The 20,667-nt window shown below is 41.3% G+C and overlaps 1 protein-coding gene across 4 annotated transcripts in view; it reads right to left on the reverse strand.

The window, feature by feature from the left end:
* LOC132483002 (centriole and centriolar satellite protein OFD1-like) overlaps positions 1-18,700 on the reverse strand; it is a 63,523-nt gene extending 44,823 nt beyond the window's left edge. For 2 of the 4 annotated variants that reach the window (XM_060088269.1, XM_060088266.1), the window contains exons 1-8: positions 18,287-18,700; positions 18,032-18,130; positions 13,567-13,767; positions 11,781-11,849; positions 11,663-11,693; positions 3,230-3,337; positions 1,238-1,374; positions 725-898 (exon numbers count right to left, since the gene is read on the reverse strand). In XM_060088269.1, coding sequence (XP_059944252.1) covers positions 725-898; positions 1,238-1,374; positions 3,230-3,337; positions 11,663-11,693; positions 11,781-11,849; positions 13,567-13,767; positions 18,032-18,124 — 813 coding nt within the window. In that variant the 5' untranslated portion in view covers positions 18,125-18,130; positions 18,287-18,700. The remainder of the gene's footprint in view (positions 1-724; positions 899-1,237; positions 1,375-3,229; positions 3,338-11,662; positions 11,694-11,780; positions 11,850-13,566; positions 13,768-18,031; positions 18,131-18,286) is intronic. The other 2 variants (XM_060088268.1, XM_060088270.1) reach the window with 2 other exon arrangements.
* Positions 18,701-20,667: the final 1,967 nt, after the last annotated feature.

The raw sequence follows: 20,667 nt of genomic DNA on the forward strand, positions 1-20,667 counted from the left end.
GGACCTCACCTCTGCCCCCATGGCAGCACGCTGCACTTTATTTCCAGTCTTGACCTGAAACATCCACCTGCAACTCTGTCCTCTTGGCCCGTCCTTTTTCTTCCACCTGTCAGAATCCCCAGACCTGCTTCTCGATGTCTTCCAGACGGCCCCGTCACCCTCCCTGCTGCCCTATATTAGCCTCCTCTTGGGCTGCCTTCCTCACCCCACCCAACCCCAATGTCTTCCACGAAATGGGCTGCCTTTCCAAAGCCAAAGAAATTCGGTGCTCTCAAGCTCCTCTCCCCGAGCACCTCTATCCTTCCGCCCTCACCGACACTACACGTCGTCCCGAGAGCTGCGCCAGAGCCATCGCCTGTAAGCACTGGATTTGGTCTACTGCCATTCCAGGCTGCCCACCTCAGCTGCGGTCTCAACATAGCTCAGGCAGCCCCGTCTGCTTCCCTGGGCTGCTCTTCCTTTACTGCAAGCAGCCATTCCACACCTCTGATCCTCTCCCCCAAGCTGCTACCGAAGCCTCAAATCTGCTGCCTCTTTGGTACGAGTTTCTCCCACTCCCAGCATGGATGGTCCCGTCCCCGGTCCTTTCCCTCCAGCCATCTCAGAGGAAGGGTGTCTGCACATCCTTTCCAAACCTAATGCTTCTACTTGTGTTCTTGACCCCAGTCCCTACTTGGGAAACGGCCTGGAAATAGCCACCCAGTAAATGATTTTAGAATATTACCTCCTGGTGCTTTTGAATTCTCTTAAGGGTCATCTTTTCCCGAGAAATCAGGGCTTCAGATTTTGCTTGACAAGCTCTCTCAAATTCATTCCGCAACTCAGCTAATTCCTTCTCACACTTTCTTTTCTCTTCCATTTTAATTTTCGCTATTTCAATATATTTAAAATACTTCAACTGCCAATTGATGACAAATAATTGTAAATGCCAATAACTATACTAAAGAAACAGTAACATTCTCTCTTCACTGTTATGTTTAACGTTAATGCTGTCTAAATACTGTCTAAATATATTCAGTTTTAATTCGTGTTTATGTTTCATCTCATTCACTGTACTTATAGGGTGCGTTCAAAAGTCATAAAGAAATGACATCATCTGGAAAGAGAAATAACATGCACAACAGTACAGTATCACATTCATTAGTAAAGATTCTAGTTATTTCCCCACATACCTAAGATGAAGACATTAAAAGACAAGTGAAAACATCACTCTTGGTAATAACAAGATCAATCTTACCTTTTGACTCATTTCTGCCCATAACTGCTGTTCAATTTCTCTCTTATATTCATTTAACTTGATTTCTAAAGATTCTAACTTTGGATGCTGAAGGTAAGCACCTGCAAATTCATCGTCAATAAGCTGAAGCTTCTCAGCTATCAAAAAACAACACAGGAAAGGTTAGAGAAACATGGGCAGGTGAGCAAGAGGCCAGAGCTCTGATCAAACACAAAGAGTGTACTTAAGTGAAAGTGTAAGGATGTCTGCAATTTACTTGGTAATGCATCAGAAAAGTGAGAGAGCTTAATGGATGGACAGGTAAGTGATCAAGCAAGTATAATGCAAATTTCATGGCAGACTTGAGGTATACAAGTGTGTGCTGTAAAACTGTGTCAACTTTTCTGAATGTCTGAGAATCCTCATCATAAAATATCAGGGGAAAAGAAAACAAAAAGTACAGTTCAAGTCAGAAAACACTGGCATCTCTTTCTAGTGTCTAAATGCCATGGGAGAGAGCTCTTCATTGGACTTTGGTTAAAGCTGACTCACTTTCAAAACACTGACCTTAAGATGAATCAAAGATCATGTGTTGGAACTCCTCCTCTCCACAGAAGAGGAAACAGATGCCCACACAGTTGAAGTGACGTCCAGAGGGCTAAGCAACTCTATAGCGGCAACAGTGGGGCTAAAGCCAGGTCTATGATTGCCTCGCATTCCAGCACTCTTTCCAGCAGACCTGCAGCCCTCAAACCAACTGTGGATTTGAAACCAACCACGTAGCACACTGCAAACCTGACCCTCGCTTACAAACTCAATCATGTGTAACACCAATACCACCAAAAAGCAGGCACAGGAAGAAAAGGCTGGCAAAAGCAGATTAAAATATTGGCAGGTATGTCTCTGGTCGGCAAAACTTTCCATCTACTTTTCTGGATTTTCCAAATGCTCTGGACTGTCGAATGCAGGCCGCTAGCCACATTTGGCCATACTGAGTACTTGGAACGTGACCAGTTCAAAATGAGATGTACTCAAAGTGTAAAAAGACACACCAGATATCAAGGACTGAGTACAAAAAAATAAACATAAAATACCTCCTTAATATTTTTCATATTGATTTCATGATGGAATAATATTTTAGACATAGTAAGTTATATAAAATATATTACCAAAACAAATTTCACCTGTTTCTTCTTACCTTTTCTACTTTGGTTACTAGAAAATTTTTATTACACATGTGGCTCATATTATTGAACAGAACCACTGTAGAATAAGCATGTTCTATGTTTCTAATGGAATAAAATCTACACCTAAATAAATGAAAGGCACAGTCATACTATACGGTCTTTACAAGTTATGAACTTATCTTTCTACAAGTTAAAGGTACTAATGCAGTTTAAGAGTAAGGAAGGGCCAAGAAACCGATTAACCACATCCTATCAGCCAGCTGTTTCCCCTCTCTCCTGAGCACACAACTCAAGGGCAGGATGGTATTACAGAAAGCCTGCAGAGCAGAAAAGGCTCTGGATTACTGACCACAAAACTTGGACTCATATCAGTTCTGATCCAGACTCGGCATTGCCAAGTTGCTCTTCCTCTGGTGACCTGAGTTTTCTCAACTTATAAAATGAAGGGATGGCCCACTCACTTCTCTAGTTCTCTGCAATGCAAATAATCTAAGATCTTCTCACTTTAGTGGCTATAAAGTTAGATGAGACACAGGGAAGAACCTCCCAGTCAAGAGAGGTTCAACCCAACAGGCAAGGAAGTGGGCCTCTGGATCCCCACGAGATTTGGAAAGCATAGCCTTGGCGGCCATGAAGGGAGAAGCAGCCCTGGAGAGCAGTTCCTGGTCCCTCCCAGCAGTGATCCCAGAAAAAAATAAGCGCCCCTACCGCCAGCAGCCTGCATCCCTCCCAGTCAAGCAACAAATACATAATACGGTACATCAGGTCATCTCCTTCATTCAAAAGAGAAAACGGAAGAAGTGAAATTATGGAAGACCAAAATTACCAAGGGAGTCTTTGACGGGAAATGTTGAACTTGTCTGAGTTCCCATACTGCAACTCTCTTTAGCCTGATGACATTCTGCCAATTCTTTCAGAAACTGCATGAGAAAACCTAAAAGACACAATGTGTATAGTTTCATTTCACAACTTTCTTTCATTCAACGGTTGCTCAACCACTGTTTATGCAATCTTGGTTTTATAACATTATCTTTTTTTTTTTTTTTTTTGCGGTACACGGGCCTCTCACTGTTGTGGCCTCTCCCGTTGCAGAGCACAGGCTCCAGACGCGCAGGCTCAGCGGCCATGGCTCACGGGCCCAGCAGCTCCACGGCATGTGAGATCTTCCTGGACCAGGGCACAAACCCGTGTCCCCTGCATCGGCAGGCAGACTCTCAACCACTGCGCCACAGCATGTGAGATCTTCCTGGACCAGGGCACAAACCCGTGTCCCCTGCATCGGCAGGCAGACTCTCAACCACTGCGCCACCAGGGAAGCCCCACATTATCTTTTTTACATCATGTATCTTTTAAGAATAATTTCTGAGGAAAGGCGTTTCCAAGCATGATACAGAAACCTACAAGCAATAAGGAGAAATATTCATCAAACGTATAAATTAAGAACTTATATGTGGCGTGAAACAGCAAAGTCAAAAGACAAATGAGGGCTTCCCTGGTGGCGCAGTGGTTGAGAATCTGCCTGCCAATGCAGGGGACATGGGTTCGAGCCCTGGTCTGGGAAGATCCCACATGCCGCGGAGCAACTAGGCCCGTGAGCCACAATTACTGAGCCTGCGCGTCTGGAGCCTGTGCTCTGCGACAAGAGAGGCCGTTATAGTGAGAGGCCCCGCACACTGCAATGAAGAGTGGCCCCCACTTGACACAACTAGAGAAAGCCCTCGCATAGAAATGAAGACCCAACACAGCCATAAATAAATAAATAAATAAATAAATAAATAAAATTAAAAAAAAAAAAAAAAAAAGACAAATGATACACTGGAAACAGCTATTTGGCATAATACAGAGAAGGAGATCTAATCTTCATAAACATCAAAGAGTTTTTACAAATCAGTAAGAAAACAGAAAAATATGGCAAGACATGGACAAAGTTCACAGAAAAAATTTTCAATGTTGAATAAACATGAACAAAATTATAAATAAATGCAAATTAACACTACAACAGAAAGACTGTATTTTCCCGATAAGCATATTACCGAAGTTTTAATCTTAGCACTCTAAGTGTCAGCAAGGGAGCAGGGAAGCAGGCGTGCTCTTTTCACTTGGGAGGGAAATTTGCCCGTGATATTCAAAATGCAAGTGTCCTTTCACCTAGTTATTCCACCTCTCTGAATTTACACAGCTATTCTTTCCCAAAAGGGTGTAGCACCGCACGCCGCATGGTTCTAGTGGCAAAAACCAAGCAATGAAACAATAAAATCTCTATCAACAGAGGGTTAATTAAATACATTCTAAAAAATAATTAGTCCAAGTACATGGCTAGAGAAAGATATACTGGTGGATAAAGAAGGCAAATTGCACAACAGTATCTATGATATGATCCCATGTATGAGTATATGTTTTGATTACATATAGACTTTGACACCTGTGAACTAAGTTCTGGTAGGATAAACAAGACACTCTTCGTTCTAGTTATCAGCAGAAAGTGAAATTAGAGAATATGAACAGAAATTCTTACTCTTCTTTCACTTCATACACTTCTGAATAGTTCAAAAAATTTTTTTTTTCTTTTTGGCCATGCCGTGCAGCTTGTGAGATCTCAGTTCCCCGACCAGGGATCAAACCCAGGCCCCTGGGAGTGGAAGCACAGAGTCCTAACCACTGGACCGCCAGGGAATTCACTGAAACTTTTTTAAGTCATGAGTATAAATTTTAGAAGTTTTCACTTTCTTGGAACAGATGAATGGACTTCTGCATCAGCCAAGTTAAGGGCTTATTTTTATTTTCTACTGAAGATACTACAATATACTGTTTTCTTAAATTGAAGTATAGTTGATTGATAATGTTGTGTTAATTTCTGCTGTACAACAAAGTGATTCAGTTATACATATATACACTTTTTTCATATTCTTTTCCATTATGGTTTATCATAGGATACTGAATATAGTTCCCTGTGCTGTACAGTAGGGCCTTGTTATTTATCCACTCCATATATAATAGCTCACATCTGCTCACCCCAGCCTCCCACTCCATCCCTCTCCCATCCCCTCTCCCCCTTGGCCACCACAAGTCTGTTCCCTATGTCTGAGTCTGTTTCATAGATATGTGGAATCTAAAATATGACACAAATGAACCTATAAGTGATATCATACAATATACTCTCTTTTACTTCCCCTACTGTAGATATAAACTCTGTTCTTTCATATTCATTGCCTTGCAACTCTTCTGTCTTATCCACCCTCTTCTTCTGACCATTTCCTATCAGCCTGTTCTCACCTCACCCCTTCCTGCTGTCATGCTGAGGCCAGATCTCAGCTCCCTCTAAGGACAAAGGTCAACATTTGGCAGAAATCTTCAAGATCCTGCAGGAGGTCATATTTGGCAGTGAGCTCTTCCACCTCAAGCATTTCTAACGCTGGTGCCTTTTCCCAGTTCTGTAGTGCTTTCCACAGGCCCCTAATTAGTTCCACTTCCCCTTTCTCTCTTCCACACCCCCACCCAAGAAGGATACGTCTAGTCTCCTCCTTTATCCAGTCATTTATTTATATCAGTATGGACTCCTGTTTTATACCTTGGTAATTATAATTCACATGTAATTCTACTACTCACTGATAAAACCCACTCTTTTATTTTGTTGCTCCAATTATTCCAGCTTTGGCCTCTGGGAGCACTTTCATCGTGGGTTTTTGTCTTAAGCACTTCCTTAGGTTCTAGCACTGTAAGGGGCTCCAGGCTCATCTTGTATAGTCTCTGTTCCACTCCTGCAATCAACCGCTGCTCCAAGGAGCCCTGGTTCCTATTATTATGGAATGGTATTAGAAACCGAATCTTAGTACTGCAAACTGGGCTCGAGGTGTGCTCACTGCAACTGGGGTGCCACTGCTTCCAGCCCCTCAGCCTAGACAGCAAGGAAATACGAACATACACTAACCTGTGTACACAAACATACCTATAAATATCTCTATGTATCATCTGTATCTATATTAAGCTAAACATGAGTTCATGCTAATGTCTCCAACTAAGTCATTACCATATGGATCATCCTAGCCTCCTCCCCTTGTTTATCTGTAAAGTCCCACTCCAGCAGTGAACACCTGGCTCCCGCCATCTTCTATCCACTAACTTGTTCAATTCCAGCATACGTGTATCATGGTTTCAGAATTGTTAACCAGCACTCCCATGACAAATAACTCTCACCTTGAATACACAGCCTATGTACAGTTGCTTCTGTCTTTCGTCTTAGTCTTCATTCCTTTCCAAAGTTAGATAGCTCAGCATATTTTTCCCCACCCCCTTCAGTGAGGTTACTACAGTTAGATTGTTTTGTCACAGTCCGCATTCCATCCTGAGATCACCTGACCTCCTAAATTTGCATACATGAAGGCTTGTTCTTTGTAAAGTTCTACAGGTTTTAGGCAAATGTCTAATGCCATGTATCATACCATTACAGGTATCGTAAGAATACTTTCACCACCCCAAAAAAAATCCTGTGCTTCACCTCTTCAACCTCCTACCACTTCCCTCCAAATCCCTAGCAGCCACTGATGTGTTTACTATCACTATAGCTTTGCCTCTTCCAGAATGTCGCATAAATGGAATCATATAGCACGTAGCCTTTTCAGACAGGCTTCTTACATTAACAATACACATTTGTGATTCATTTATCTCTTTGCATGGCTTGGTAGCTCATTCCTCTTAGCTGAATAGTATTTCCCTGTCTGGAAGTACCACAGCTTGTTTATCCATTCAGCTACCAAATAACATCTTGGTTGTTCCCAATTTCTGGCAATTATGAATTAAGTTGCTACAAACATTCACGTGCAGGTGTCTCTGTGGACTTAAGTTGTCAAGTCACTTGGGTAAATACCTAAGACAATGACTACTGGATTGTAGGATAAGACTATGTTTAGTTTTGTAAGAAACCACCAAACTGGGTGTCCCTGGTGGCGTAGTGGTTAAGAATCTGCCCGCCAATGCAGGGGACATGGGTTCGAGCCCTGGTCTGGGAGGATCCCACATGCCGTGGAGCAACTAAGCCCGCAAGCCACAACTACTGAGCCTCCATGTCGCAACTGCTGAAGCCTGCGCGCCTAGAGCCCGTGCTCCGCAACAAGAGAAGCCACTGAAGTGAGAAGCCCGTGCACCTCAACGAAGAGTGGCCCCCGCTCGCCACAACTAGAGAAAGCCCGTGAACAGCAACGAAGACCCAGTGCAGCCAAAAATAAATAAATTTAAAAAAAAAGAAACCACCAAGCTAGCTCCCCATGTGGCTGTACCATTTTGTATTCCCACCAGCAATGAGTGACAGTTCCTATTGCTTCACATCCTTACCAGCATTTAGTGCTGAAGGTGTTCTGGATTTTGGCCATGTTATCTCATTTTTGTTTTAATTTGCATGTCTCTAACAAATAAAGTGCAGCATCTTTTCATATGCTTATTTGCCACCTGTGTATCTTCTTTGGAGGGCTATCTGTTCAGATCCTTTGCCCATTTTTTAACTGACTTGTCTCTTTAGTGTTGAGTTTTCAGAGTTCTTTGTGTATTTTTGATGCAAGTCCTTTATTGGATGTCTTTTGCCAATACCCTCTCCCAGTCTGTAATTTGTCTTTTCACTCTTTCATAGAGCAGACATTTTTAAATTTTAATAAAGTCTAACGGGTCTATTTTTTCTTTCATGTATCATGCTTTTGGTATTATATCTCATCGCCAAACAGCAGGTCACAAAGATTTTCTATGTTTTCTTCCAGAAGTTTTATAGTTTTGTGTTTTACGTTTAGATATATGATTCATTTTCAGTTAATTTTTGTGTAAGGTCTGCATCCAGGTTCATATCTGTGCATATGAATGTCCAACTGTTCCAGCACCACTTGCTGAAAAGACTGTATTTCCTCCATTGAATTGCCTGTGTTAAAGGCTAGTTGACTATGTTTGTGTAGACCTATTTCTGGGCTCTCTATTCTGTCCCACTGATCTATCCATATCTACCTATCTATGTATCTATCTACGTATTTATCTATCTATCTATCTATTCTTTTGCCAATCACAGGAAAGGATTTTAACTTCCCGAAAGAAAAGAGCCAGTGTCCAAATTCTCTGGCCAGCTATTTTCTGGGAATTATAATCTTTGAAAGGAAAAATTAGGGGTAGGAAGGATGTTTGAGTGGAATCTAGTGGAAAAGTACTGTAACCATGTAACAGATCAGCACCCTCAAAGTACAGACACAGTAAGGTAAGACCAAAGATCTCTGTCAGGGAATACACAAAAGTTAGGTATAAAATATCTTCTTACATGTTTTCTGATGGTCTCAGTCTCTTAATGGGGAGCCACCAATTTTTAAATCATTTCATTTTAAAAGTAGCTGCTTCACTGTTAGCCAAGAATTCTATCCAAATTATGTCATTAGGATGCATGACATGTCTGCAACTCAGTTTTTCTGAGTTTCAGAAATTTTACTAGGATGCTGGGTAAAGCTGGTAAGAAATGTTAGCCAGATGTCTTTCTGAACTAGAAAGATTTAAAGAGTGCTTAAAGGTGAAAAGCTATTTTTAATAGTATAAATACCTATAAATAAATGGATTATTTCTTAATATACCTTCAAGCCCTAAATTTCTTTCTGAAATAGTTACACTACAGACAGCAGCTATTTACTTAGAACTGTGCTGTCCAACGTGACAGCCACTAGTCACGTGTAGCTACTTAAATTAAAATCTCAGTTCCTCAGTCACACTAGCCACATTTCGAAAGCTCAATAGCCCCATGTGGCTAATGGCTACCATATCAGGCAACACACATACAGACATTCCCATCTCAGAGTTACACTAAACAGCACGGCCATAGAATCTACAACCTAGGATCACCTACCATCCTCAACTTCAGTAAGGATGACCTACTTTGCAGGTGATCTAGAATGTCTTGTGATCCAAATATTATACATAGGATGGATCAACAATAAGGTCCTACTATAGAGCACAGGGAACTATATCCAATATCCTGTGATAAACCATAACGGAAAAGAATATGAAAAAGAATGTATATGTATGTATAACGGAATCACTTAGCTGTACTGCAGAAATTAACAACATTGTAGGTCAACTATACTTCAATAATACAGTAAAATAAAAACAGAATGACTTTTGATCCAATTTACTTATCCTCTGCTAACATTACTCCCGGGAGACCAGGCAGTTAAGTCACAGAATAATGACTGGCAGAAAGTAGGTACTCAAGTGTCTGCCAAATGGCAAGTCCTGAATTAATGTCAAAGCAGGGATGGTAGCAATGCTGGCAACAGACAAAATCAAGGAGCACACTAACACAAAAAGGCCATTACATGGTGTTATGGATTTTTTGGAAAAGATTTAAGTAACAACTAAGCTGGTAACTTGCCTGTAATGCATATGTTCATACTACCAAGGCCATCATCAAGTCCAGCCTGTGGCCTGTCACCCACAGCAGTTGTAAAGGAAAAAACCCTCAGCTTCCCTCCTTCTGTGCAGGGAGAAACCCACCTCTTCCCTCCCATCTCTCCCCTCCCTGTAAGCCCCTTGACTTTTACACAGAACACTTCACAACACTTACTTCCGACTCTCCTGGTCACCCAGTGTGTGGGGCTTTTCCTCACACCAAGCCATTCTCTGCGACACCAGATGGGTGGCCTACACTTGAACTCAATTCTGACACTGTCCACCTGAAGGCAGCATCCGATCCCATGGGTTAAGGGCTTCGGTCCCACACTGACCACCCCCTGCCACCATACCTATACATTCTTCAGGTGCGTCACATGCCCAGGTTGTCACCTGTGCTTCTGAGCAACTGGCTATACATAGGAGGTTCCCACAACCTCCTCCTTGGGCTTCATTAACGTATCAGAATAGCTCACAAAACTCAGGGAAACACTTTCTTATGTTTACTAGTTTATTAAAGGATATGATAGGGGGCTTCCCTGGTGGCACTGTGGTTGAGAATCCGTCTGCCAATGCAGGGGACATGGGTTCAAGCCCTGGTCCAGGAAGATCCCACATGCCGTGGAGCAACTAAGCCTGTGTGCCACAACTACTGAGCCTGTGCTCTAGAGCCCATGAGCCACAACTACTGAGTCCGTGTGCCACAACTTGAAGCCCGTGTGCCTAGAGTCCGTGCTCCGCAATGAGAAGCCATCACAACGAGAAGCCCGTACACTGCAACAAAGAGTAGCCCCCGATCACCGCAACTAGAGAAAGCCCACGCGCAGCAGGGAAGACCCAACGCAGCCAAAAATAAATAAAATAAATAAACTTATATATAAAAAAAGGGATATGATAAAGGATACAGTTGAACGGCTAAATAGAAGAGATACACAGGGCGGGGTACATGTGGGAGGGAGCCCGGAGCTTCTATGCCCTCTCCAGGTATGCCAATCTCCTAGTACCTCCATGTGTTCACCAACCTGGAAGCTCTCCGTACCCCATACTTTTGGGATTTATGGAGGCTTCATTACACATTCATGATCGATTATTCACAAAAATGATCGATTATTCATTTTCAGTCCTCCTCCCTTCAACAGAATGGGGAGCAAAGCTGAAAACCTCAAGCTTCTAATCATGGCTTGGTCTTTCCAGCCCTCATCCAGGAGCCATCCAGGGACCCACATAGTGTTGGCTCATTCGAACACAAGAGACTCCTATCACCCAGGAGATTACAAGGGTTTTGGGAGCTGTGTGCCAGGAACTGGGGGCAGAGACCAATATATACATTTTCTATTAGCTCAGAGTAGTTATGGACTCTTTGAAGGTTATTATCAAGGCCAAAATTAAAGCAATTTATCAGGCCTATATAAACAATAAAAAATAGCACATTCCTGAACAGATATTTCACTCTTTAAGCCAATATTAATACAATACTCTATATACTGTACTTAGGGGCCTATCTAGGATACAAAGGTAGTGGCCTAAACGTTGTTTGTTTTTGTTTTGGAAATGTTCCAAACGGTGGGTATCTCCACAAAGACCAGCTTTCAGTCCGTTTGTAGGGCTCTTGATGCTGCCTCTAGTGTTCTCATTTGAGTAACAGCGATTTTAAAAGGTTAAAATTTAGGGGAAAGGATCCACATTTGTAAAACAGATGAATCGTTCTATCTAAAAAGGTACTGTCAGCAAGGAAAAAAGTCAAATGATTCATTCAAATTCCCTATTCTTCCACCTGAAAATTATTAGTTTCATACTTTTATACAAAACAATACATAACAAAAATGTTCCTATTCTCTACAAAGATGAAGGCTCCTACCTTTTTGGTTTTCTTTATCAAATCCCGAAACCTGTGAAAAGAAAATATTTTACCTTTATTCAACTATTCAGTTATTATTAACAAACCAAAGCAAGTTATAAAAACGAAACAATCCTACCAGTGATTTATAGAGACTGGATTCAGGGTTGATTTTAATGAGTTGTAATAGATCCTGCATAGTAAATACCTTAAAAAAAAAAAGTACACAGATTTTAACATCAATCTGTAAGTGACATATTCAGAAACATCCCAATTTAAGACTAAAAATCATGGTTCAGACTAAAGATTATAACTATGCTAATAGTGTAACATGTAAGCTTTCTTATATTAAGTTACAATAAACAATGCAGTCAAAAGGATAAAATTTTTCTCCTGATCACATAATTAACCTCCAAATAATTCACATCAACAATGATGTGCCTAACAGAAATAAAAGGAATGGTTAAAGTCTTACAGATAAGAAACACTCAAACATCTGAGGCACCAATGAATATATGAGTGCATTCCAGGGTCTTTCAATTGCAATGACATTTTTAAATTACTATTGCTTCAAAATGTAAATAAACTAAGTTTGTACTATCTTTACAACTACAAAATGTTTAAAACTATTTTACATATACATGTGGTCAAAGAGTTTGAGTATTCTTAGTAAACAATACATACTATAGAAATACATGCTGTGTCTACCCTGAGAACACTGATACCATCTACAATTAGTTTTCCATTAAAGAATATTCTGCACAGTATTTTAGAGTATAGAAACCTTTAAGTGTGTGAACTACATAATCACTGCTATAACCATATAATTGACACATTATTCATTCTAGAAGCAAAACTGTGAAATGTAATTAGAAAGTTAGATAGAAGGATCAACAAAGAATCCCTAATGCTGGTAAAATCTGAGTGTTAATGAATAAATATTATTTAAATTTTTAAATTTAAATTTTAAGTTTTCCCAATAATAACACTGTTGTTCTCTTGAAACCACTGAATACCACATTTCTGGACAATTATGGCCAAGATAAAGAGTAAAAACATACGGATAACCCCAAGACTCAACCCTAATGTAAACTATGGACTTCAGGTGATAATGATGTGCAAATGTAGGTTCACTGAACGTAAAAATGTACAGAGTAAAAAATGTTGATAGCAGGGGAGGCCTGAACGTGTGGGGTTAGGGAACAGATGGGCAATCTCCCTTTCTGCGCATTTTCGCTGTGAACCTAAACTGCTCTAAAAAATTACGTCCATTAAAAAAAAAATAGGGAAAGTTTGCTATATCTGCCTTTAAGATAACCAAGTGTGACTAGTATGTTCAGTGGTTGGTGGAAAGATAGTTACAATAATTAGGCAAGTGGTAAAAGGTGTTCTAATATTTAAGAACTCCACAGGTTTTCAAAGGTTACTTTTCCCTCACTTCTCTTATGTCCTCACAAAGATGACAAATATCTGAAGAGACTGTAGCATACTGAAGACAGCAAACTGTAGATCTAGATTTACTGCCCTGCATCGCCACTTACAAATCATGTGACCGTGAGCAAATCACCCCACCTCTCCAGTGTCTGGATCCTCATCTGTAATCCAAGTACCACCTGCAGAGTGACCAGCAGGGCCAGCCTCACAACAGACATTCAACATAAACGGCAGTTTCGTGTCCTCAGACTACATGGAGTGTCAGAGCACTTCTAGCTCCAAAACATCACAATTTTATAAAGACGAATTAAGATACCAAGGAATCGGTAACAATGTTAGATTTCATACTCCTTTGTCACATTATAACAAATACATGATGTAATTTCAAAGATAAACAAGAAAGGGACCCAGCTAGCCAAGGAGCACTTAGCTATTATCTGAGGGAGAAGCTGTTAACAGAAAATTCAGAGACAGAAAAGCAAAGATGTTACCTTTTCTTTTGCCAAACCACTTTCCGGAAAGAAGACAGAAAGTGAACATTCATAGCCACATCTCTGTAAGTGATCTGCCACTAGACAGTTGGAAGCTCCTATTAACAGGGAGCTCCCTTCCACGGAGATGGACAGGGACTGCACTTCGCCACTCAGCACAGGGTGCGTCAGTTCGTGAATAAGCTGGTTTCGGAGTTGCGTCTAGATCAAATACAAAATGAAACAAGAGGGGGAAAAAAATTTCAGCAGGATTTTTTCCACTGGCGGAACAGACTTGTCACATGAATTAGAATCCTTCCTTTTGTTTCCAGAATGGTTCTAAATCCATGGCCACAAGTTAGGAACCTTCCCCTGGACACTCTGTCTTACCCTGTGAGACAAGCAGCCCAGTGGGTTCTAGAAAGAGTAGCTTGCTTTCACCAGCTTCCAAGTGAGCTGGTGGTGAGCCAGAACATGGTGAGACTAACTTCGCTTCCCTACGAGCCCAGTTCAGCAACTTTTCATTGGGGCACCAAATACAGGAGAAAACTCTGCTACTTCCTCACCTCTCTGCAAATTGTTGGAGGATACGAAAATAATACTGGGTTCAATATATTCAAGTATATTGATCAAAATAAAATTAGGTTCCCAAAAGGGAAATAGTATACACAAGAGAAAAATCAGTAAACACAAAAAAGGCTTATTAAGATTCACTTTCACATGGACTATTTACAATTCTAGACGTTATGAAATATAATAATTTTCCCCTATTTTATAAATGAGGAAATTTAGGCTCAAGGTGGCTAATTTTCTCAAAGTTATAATACCACTGTTATTATTCATTTTGGTTTTAAAAAAATCCCCTAATCAGACTGCTGGATATTTGTTCTAATTTATTTTGCACATAATCTGAAATATACAATTGAGCGGAGCTTAAGAGTACACTGCCTAGATTCATGGGGTTCAGCAGTAAATAACACCTAAGGAATTGTTATTAATAGAATACAAACAAGAAACAAATGAAGTTCTTGTTACATCTCTTTCTTCTATCCTTTAGCTAAAGAGAATATATTAGTTCTATATATAATTCTATATTAGTAGTATAGAACAAAACTTATGTGTATCTAAAATCCTATAGTACTGGGCATATAACCACAGAAAACCATAATTCAAAAAAGACACATGCACCCCAATGTTCACTGCAGCACTATTTACAACAGCCAGGTCATGGAAGCAACCTAAATGCCCATCAACAGATGAATGGATAAAGAAGATGTGGCACATATATACAATGGAATATTACTCAGCCATAAAAAGGAACGAAATTGGGTCATTTGTAGAGATGTGGATGTATCCAGAGACTGTCATACAGCGTGAAGCAAGTCAGAAAGAGAAAAACAAATATAGTATATTAACGCATATATGTGGAACCTAGAAAAATGATACAGATGAACTGGTTTGCAAGGCAGAAATAGACACAGGTGTAGAGAAAGAACATATGGACACCAAAGTGGGAAAGTGGCCAGGGGGTGGGGTGGTGGTGGAATGAATTGGGAGATTGGGATTGACATGGATACACTAATATGTATAAAATAGGTGACTAATAAGAACCTGCTGTATAAAAAACTAAGATTCAAAAATTCAAAAATAAAATAAAATCCTATAGTAAAAAACACATTTACACTAAACAAAATATATATGCTTTGCCTCATCTGATACAGTTAAGTAACTGGAAAGAGAAAATTAAAGCCTCCTCCACCAGTAAAATTTAGTGGTTTAATTCAATTTGTAACATAGTAATGAAGAAATATACTTAGATTCAGCTTAATTAACAAAAGGATTTAGGGTGTCCTGCAAACAAGTACTGAAATGGCTAAGAATTAAATGAGGGATTTAAGCAGGGTAAAAGGAAGAGTAGCAAACAGTGGAATGACATTACAGATGAATTTCCATCTTGACACACCCAAAAAGCATGACATCTAGCACTTGCTGGAAGGAATCCAAAAACTGGCCGGGGGGGCTTTCCAGCAGCCAGTGCCAAGAGGGAAATCTATTCAGAATTAAAGCTTGCAACGTCCCTAAGACAAAAGTAAGGACAGAGCCCTCACCCCAAATTGTGCCTATGAAAACTTCTCCCCAAAAACCCATAGGGGAGTTCGGGTTTGAGCATGAACCACCTGTTTTCCTTGCTTGGCCCTGCAATAAACCTTTCTCTGCTCAAAAAAAAAAAAAAAAAAAAAAAAGAAAGAAAAGAAAAAGAAAGAAAGAAGGCCAATTATTGTGGGGGGAGGGGAAGTAGGAGAGACAAGACTTAGTGACCCGGAACCCTCAGCACATCTCTCAGCAACTGACAGAGTAGACTCGAAATAAGGAAAAAGAAGATTTTTCATAAACTTCATTTACCAGATACCCATATGACTCTGTACTTAATCATAAATACAAATTCTTTCCAAATACCCAAAGAGAAAGTGAATTAAGCCACTCAAAGCTTCAATTGTAAACATTAGAACTCACTCAGGACATTAAACTGAGAAAGTAAATTAGCTCAGACTGAGAAAGTAAAAATCTCCCTTGCCAAATTCCCCCCTGCCATTGATCACGCTAGAATAACAAACTGAATGGCCAGCTGCAAACAAGAAACAGTATTTCTCCTTAGGATAGGCTGCAGCTGTAAAGTGAACACGGCTAGCATAATCCTGATACCAAAGCCTAACAAGGAGAGCTCAAAATGGATAATGATAGGTCATTATCAACTAGACTATAGACATGAAGTAAAACCCTACCAAACCAAACCCAAAGGACAGTAAGAGAACAAACACCATGCCCAGACGCAAAAACCATTCCTCCTAAGAAACTGGACTAATGTGTGATATACTACAACTAATTTCAGGTGGGTTAAGGAATTAACTGTAAAAAAAAAAAAACAGCCTTTTTAAAAACTTAAAAGAAGTGAATATTCATTCTCAGTGGAAAATGACTGAGAATAATCAGCACAAAAAAAGTAAACAATAGACTTGACCACATAAAAATGTAACTTCAGTATATTTAGAGCCAAATTAAAATTGAAGACAGATAGTATTGTCACAAAAAAGGAAAAAAAGATTAAGTTTCCATTAAAAAGACTCGTATCAATAAGAAAACACTAGCACCCTAGGGAAAAAAAACGGGCAAGGGGAACATGAAGCACCAATCCATGGAAAACATACAAATGGCCAGAAAATATATGCCACCTCACTGATAAACAAAAGAATGTTAAAATAGAGTTTCTCAGTCTTAGATTGCTTTAAAACATGTCATGATCATACTATTGGAGAGAGACGTGCATTCTCAAACTGCTGGTGGAATATAAACTGAAGTTGACCCTCGAACCACTGGGGGTTAGGAGTCCCCTCCATATCCCCAGTTTTGCATCAGCAGATTCAACCAACCAGAGACAGTGTAGTATTGTAGTAGGTATTTATTGAAAAAAGTCCACATATAAGTGGACCTGAGCAGTTCAAACCCGTGTTGTTCAAGGGTCAGTTGTATTACTACCTTTCTGAAACAAGACATGTACACCAAGAACCTTACAAATGTTCACGCCCTTTGATTCATTAACACCACTTCATCTATTCTAGGCAAAAAGTGAGAGATGCAATTGAAGGAAAGTGTAAACCTGGGTATAACCTAAATATTCAATAACAGGAGAATGCTGCATAAATTACCCATATGTCCAAAGATCCAAAAGATGAGCCCGGTGCCAATGAAAATGAGGATTTCAAGACACATTTAAGGACACAGGAAAATGCTCACCATGTAACAGTAAAGAGGATACACAAATACACGCAACATTATGCCAATTAGTACTTGTATTAGAGATGACTTCTTTTGTATACTTTTCTATATTTCAGATGAGTTTGAAGTATGTTTCAGATGAATGTGAAGTATTTTTAAGTTACAAAAACAATGGAGGAGACAAGAAAAAGCTGTCCTTAATTTCCCATTTTAAGTGTAAAATGGTCTTTTGAAATGTATATAGTAATGAAAACACATTTCAGCTAATCCTACTCCTTGCTGTTATTCATACCTTAAAGTGTACTAGGAAATATTTGCTGCTCAAGTATTTATACATTTCAATATATTTTAAAGAAGAAATTCCTCATTCCCCCAACTTTTCTACAGTAAGCAGTCCCTTAATGTTTTCTACATGGTGACAATATCCTCTGTTACAAAACCACTTATTAACTCAGGAACCTGTACGCCAAATCTTGAAAACAAACCTAACCTTACTAAAATGTGTGTTTTACGATTTAAGAGTTACACAGGAACAGAGCAGTGTAATTCACCAATACAATCTCTGTATCATGCTATTTTTAAAACCCAAGACATAGATGTCTTTACATGTGGACTACCTGTTACAGGTTACACTTGTAAAATTTATGTAAGAGATATGCCTAAAAGTGATACCTTCAGTGAATCCAGTATACCCCGATCCTTAAAGTGATACCTTCAGTGAATCCAGTATACCCCGATCCTTAAACGTCTGGTACAGCTTTTTGCGCAGTTCATCTTGACTCAACACATCAGATTTGGGGAGCATGGTGCACTAGAAGAGAAAACGGTTACGGGTTACCTGGCGGGCACAAGAGACGTGAATCTCTGAAGACGGATCGGTGGCCTCCAAGGAAGCCAAAGGCGGTTTAACGGAAACAAACAAAGGCTCCACTTCCGCCCGCCCCGAGGAGGGGGCAGATGTATCTACCTGAGGTATCAGGTGTCAGGTTCCTCCCGAGCCCTCCACACCGTGCCCGGAGTTGGAGCCCGAGACCGGGGTGCAAGCCCAAGCCTAAGGGAATTCCTGGCCAGAGAGCCCCGCCGCTGTCCCAGAAAAACGGGAGGAACAAGCTGAACTCCAAACTAAGAACTCAGGCAGAGACACGCACTTCCTTTTTCCGCGGTTCTGATAGGTGGGCGTGGTTGTGGCCCACGCGGGACTCTCACTGGCGGCTGGAGGGCTGAGACCGGAGACAGAAGGCCAGAGAAGGTGCGGCAAGCCGGAATTCGAACGGCTCACACCTGATTCCACGCCTCCCCGAGATCCTCCGAGCCCAACCGCCCTAGTCTGGGGCATTACAGCGAAAGCCCGGAGCTCCGCTGCCGCACTGCGGCTGGAAGCTCCGCCCACTATCGCGAGAGCGCAACGGCACAGTCTCGCGAGGGCTGCTTGAGGAGTCCCTACGGAAGCTGCGGAACGCGGGTCTCGGCCGCGGGAAGTGACTGGGTGTTTCCGTTCCCGGCGTCTCGCCGCAGGCAGGGAATGGAGCGAGTGGGCGGCTGGCGCTCCGGGACTCGGGGGATGTCCCCGGCCCCACGGGACCCGAGTGTTGGCCCTGTCTCTCCCCTCTGCCCCGGGGCCGGCTGAGCTCTTCACAACCCACACCGCGATTCAACCTGCAAACGTCCACCTGCTCGGGGGCTTTGCTTCTTGTACCTTTCACTGGGTCGTTCAGCTCATCCCGGGTTTCTTAACCGCGGCATTATTGCCGTTTGGAGCCGGAAAATGCTCCATTGTGGGGCTGTCCTATGTACTGCAGGATGTTGAGCAAGCATCCCTGGTTTCTACCCAATAGATGCCAGTAGCACCTGCTCTCCCCCTCCCCCGGTTCTGAGAACCGTGAATGTCTCCGGACATTGCCACGTGTCCTCTGGGAGGCAAAATTACCCGTGGTTGAAAACCAGTGAGCTAAACTTTGAGTACCCATCGTTGTACGTGCTGTGACGATAGGTGAGCCGGGCCCCCCAGATACTTAAATCTAATTAGAAAGAAAAGGAACCAGTCTCTCGAGAAGCAATAATGAAAACATTACAGCCAGAGAATTGACTAAGAACTAAGATGCACTGTAGACTGGGTAAAGATTTTAGAAAAAGTAGTTGGAGATGGACATGAATGGGCACATCCCTGAAAAGTGTGACTTCATCAGGGCCTTGGTGGGTTGAATTTGGAGGATGGGCAAAAAGCATGGGAGGAAGGGGGAACATTCTGAAAGGAATAATAAAAAAAAAAAATCAGTACCCTTTCAAGAGCAGTGAGGCATCTGGCCTGGCTCCGGAGCCCCATGCTGTGGGTATAAGGTATCTAAGCCCCATGAGGACAAAATTGGGCCAGTGATGGTTTTCTGAACAGCACTGATGAGTACAATGAATTTTCACCCCTGACGGTGAAAGGCTTAGAGAATTTAAGAGGCATCAAGAGTGACAGGGCTTCCGTAAGAGGTAGAGAGCATGTAGGTTGGTGTTGGAAAATACCTGGAGAAGGAGGAATTTGGGTGGGCTTTGAAAGATGGGTGAGGTTTACACATGGCATCAGGGAGAGTATTCCAGGCATGAAGAGAGAAATAAATCTGGAGTGGACCCAATCAGTTGGGGAAAAGAAAAGTATACCAGTCCACTGTAGCCAGGGTAGAGCAATGAGGTGGAGAAAAGCTGTACAGAGCAACATGGGACTACATTTTTGATACTGGTACTTGATCCCTGTAGATGAGAAACATTAAGGCTTTTGAGCAGAATAGTGAGATGATGAAAAATGTTCTACGACGATGTTTATATGTTGCAAGTACTGTTAAATAAAAACACATCTGTGCCTTAAGACCCTCTTACCCCCAATCTTTGGTGCCCAAATTGAAGATTTAGATGAAATGTCCAAAAGCCAGCATAACCTCACTTATGGTGAGGTAGAGGAATTGCTTTTAATATTAATAGGAAAAATATCCTATTAGAGGACTATCAGCAGGATTCATCCTGCTTATTGCAGTGGACATGTCTTGTGCCACACTAGGTTAGTCTTCCAGCCCCAGGTCTGGAGAACAACTGAAGCCACTGCTGTGGGGAACACAGGGAAGTTTTCCAGAAGTTTCTCTATAGAGGCTGTAAAGAGGTCTGCTGTAAAAATGGGTGGTTTTGGAACTGGCATCCATGAGTTGTCTCGGAGGGGCCTTCTAAGTTCATTGGGTTCATCCTCCCACTCTGGCACTACTAGTGGTCTTCCAGCCTCCCCTTATCACACTTCTAGTGATCGGGGGGTTGTCACTTCACAAGGCACCCTGATATTTCTTTAATTGTTACAAAGTTCTTAATTATATTGAC

Source organism: Mesoplodon densirostris (genome assembly GCF_025265405.1).
Source record: "Mesoplodon densirostris isolate mMesDen1 chromosome Y unlocalized genomic scaffold, mMesDen1 primary haplotype SUPER_Y_unloc_2, whole genome shotgun sequence".
Lineage (NCBI taxonomy): Eukaryota > Metazoa > Chordata > Mammalia > Artiodactyla > Ziphiidae > Mesoplodon > Mesoplodon densirostris.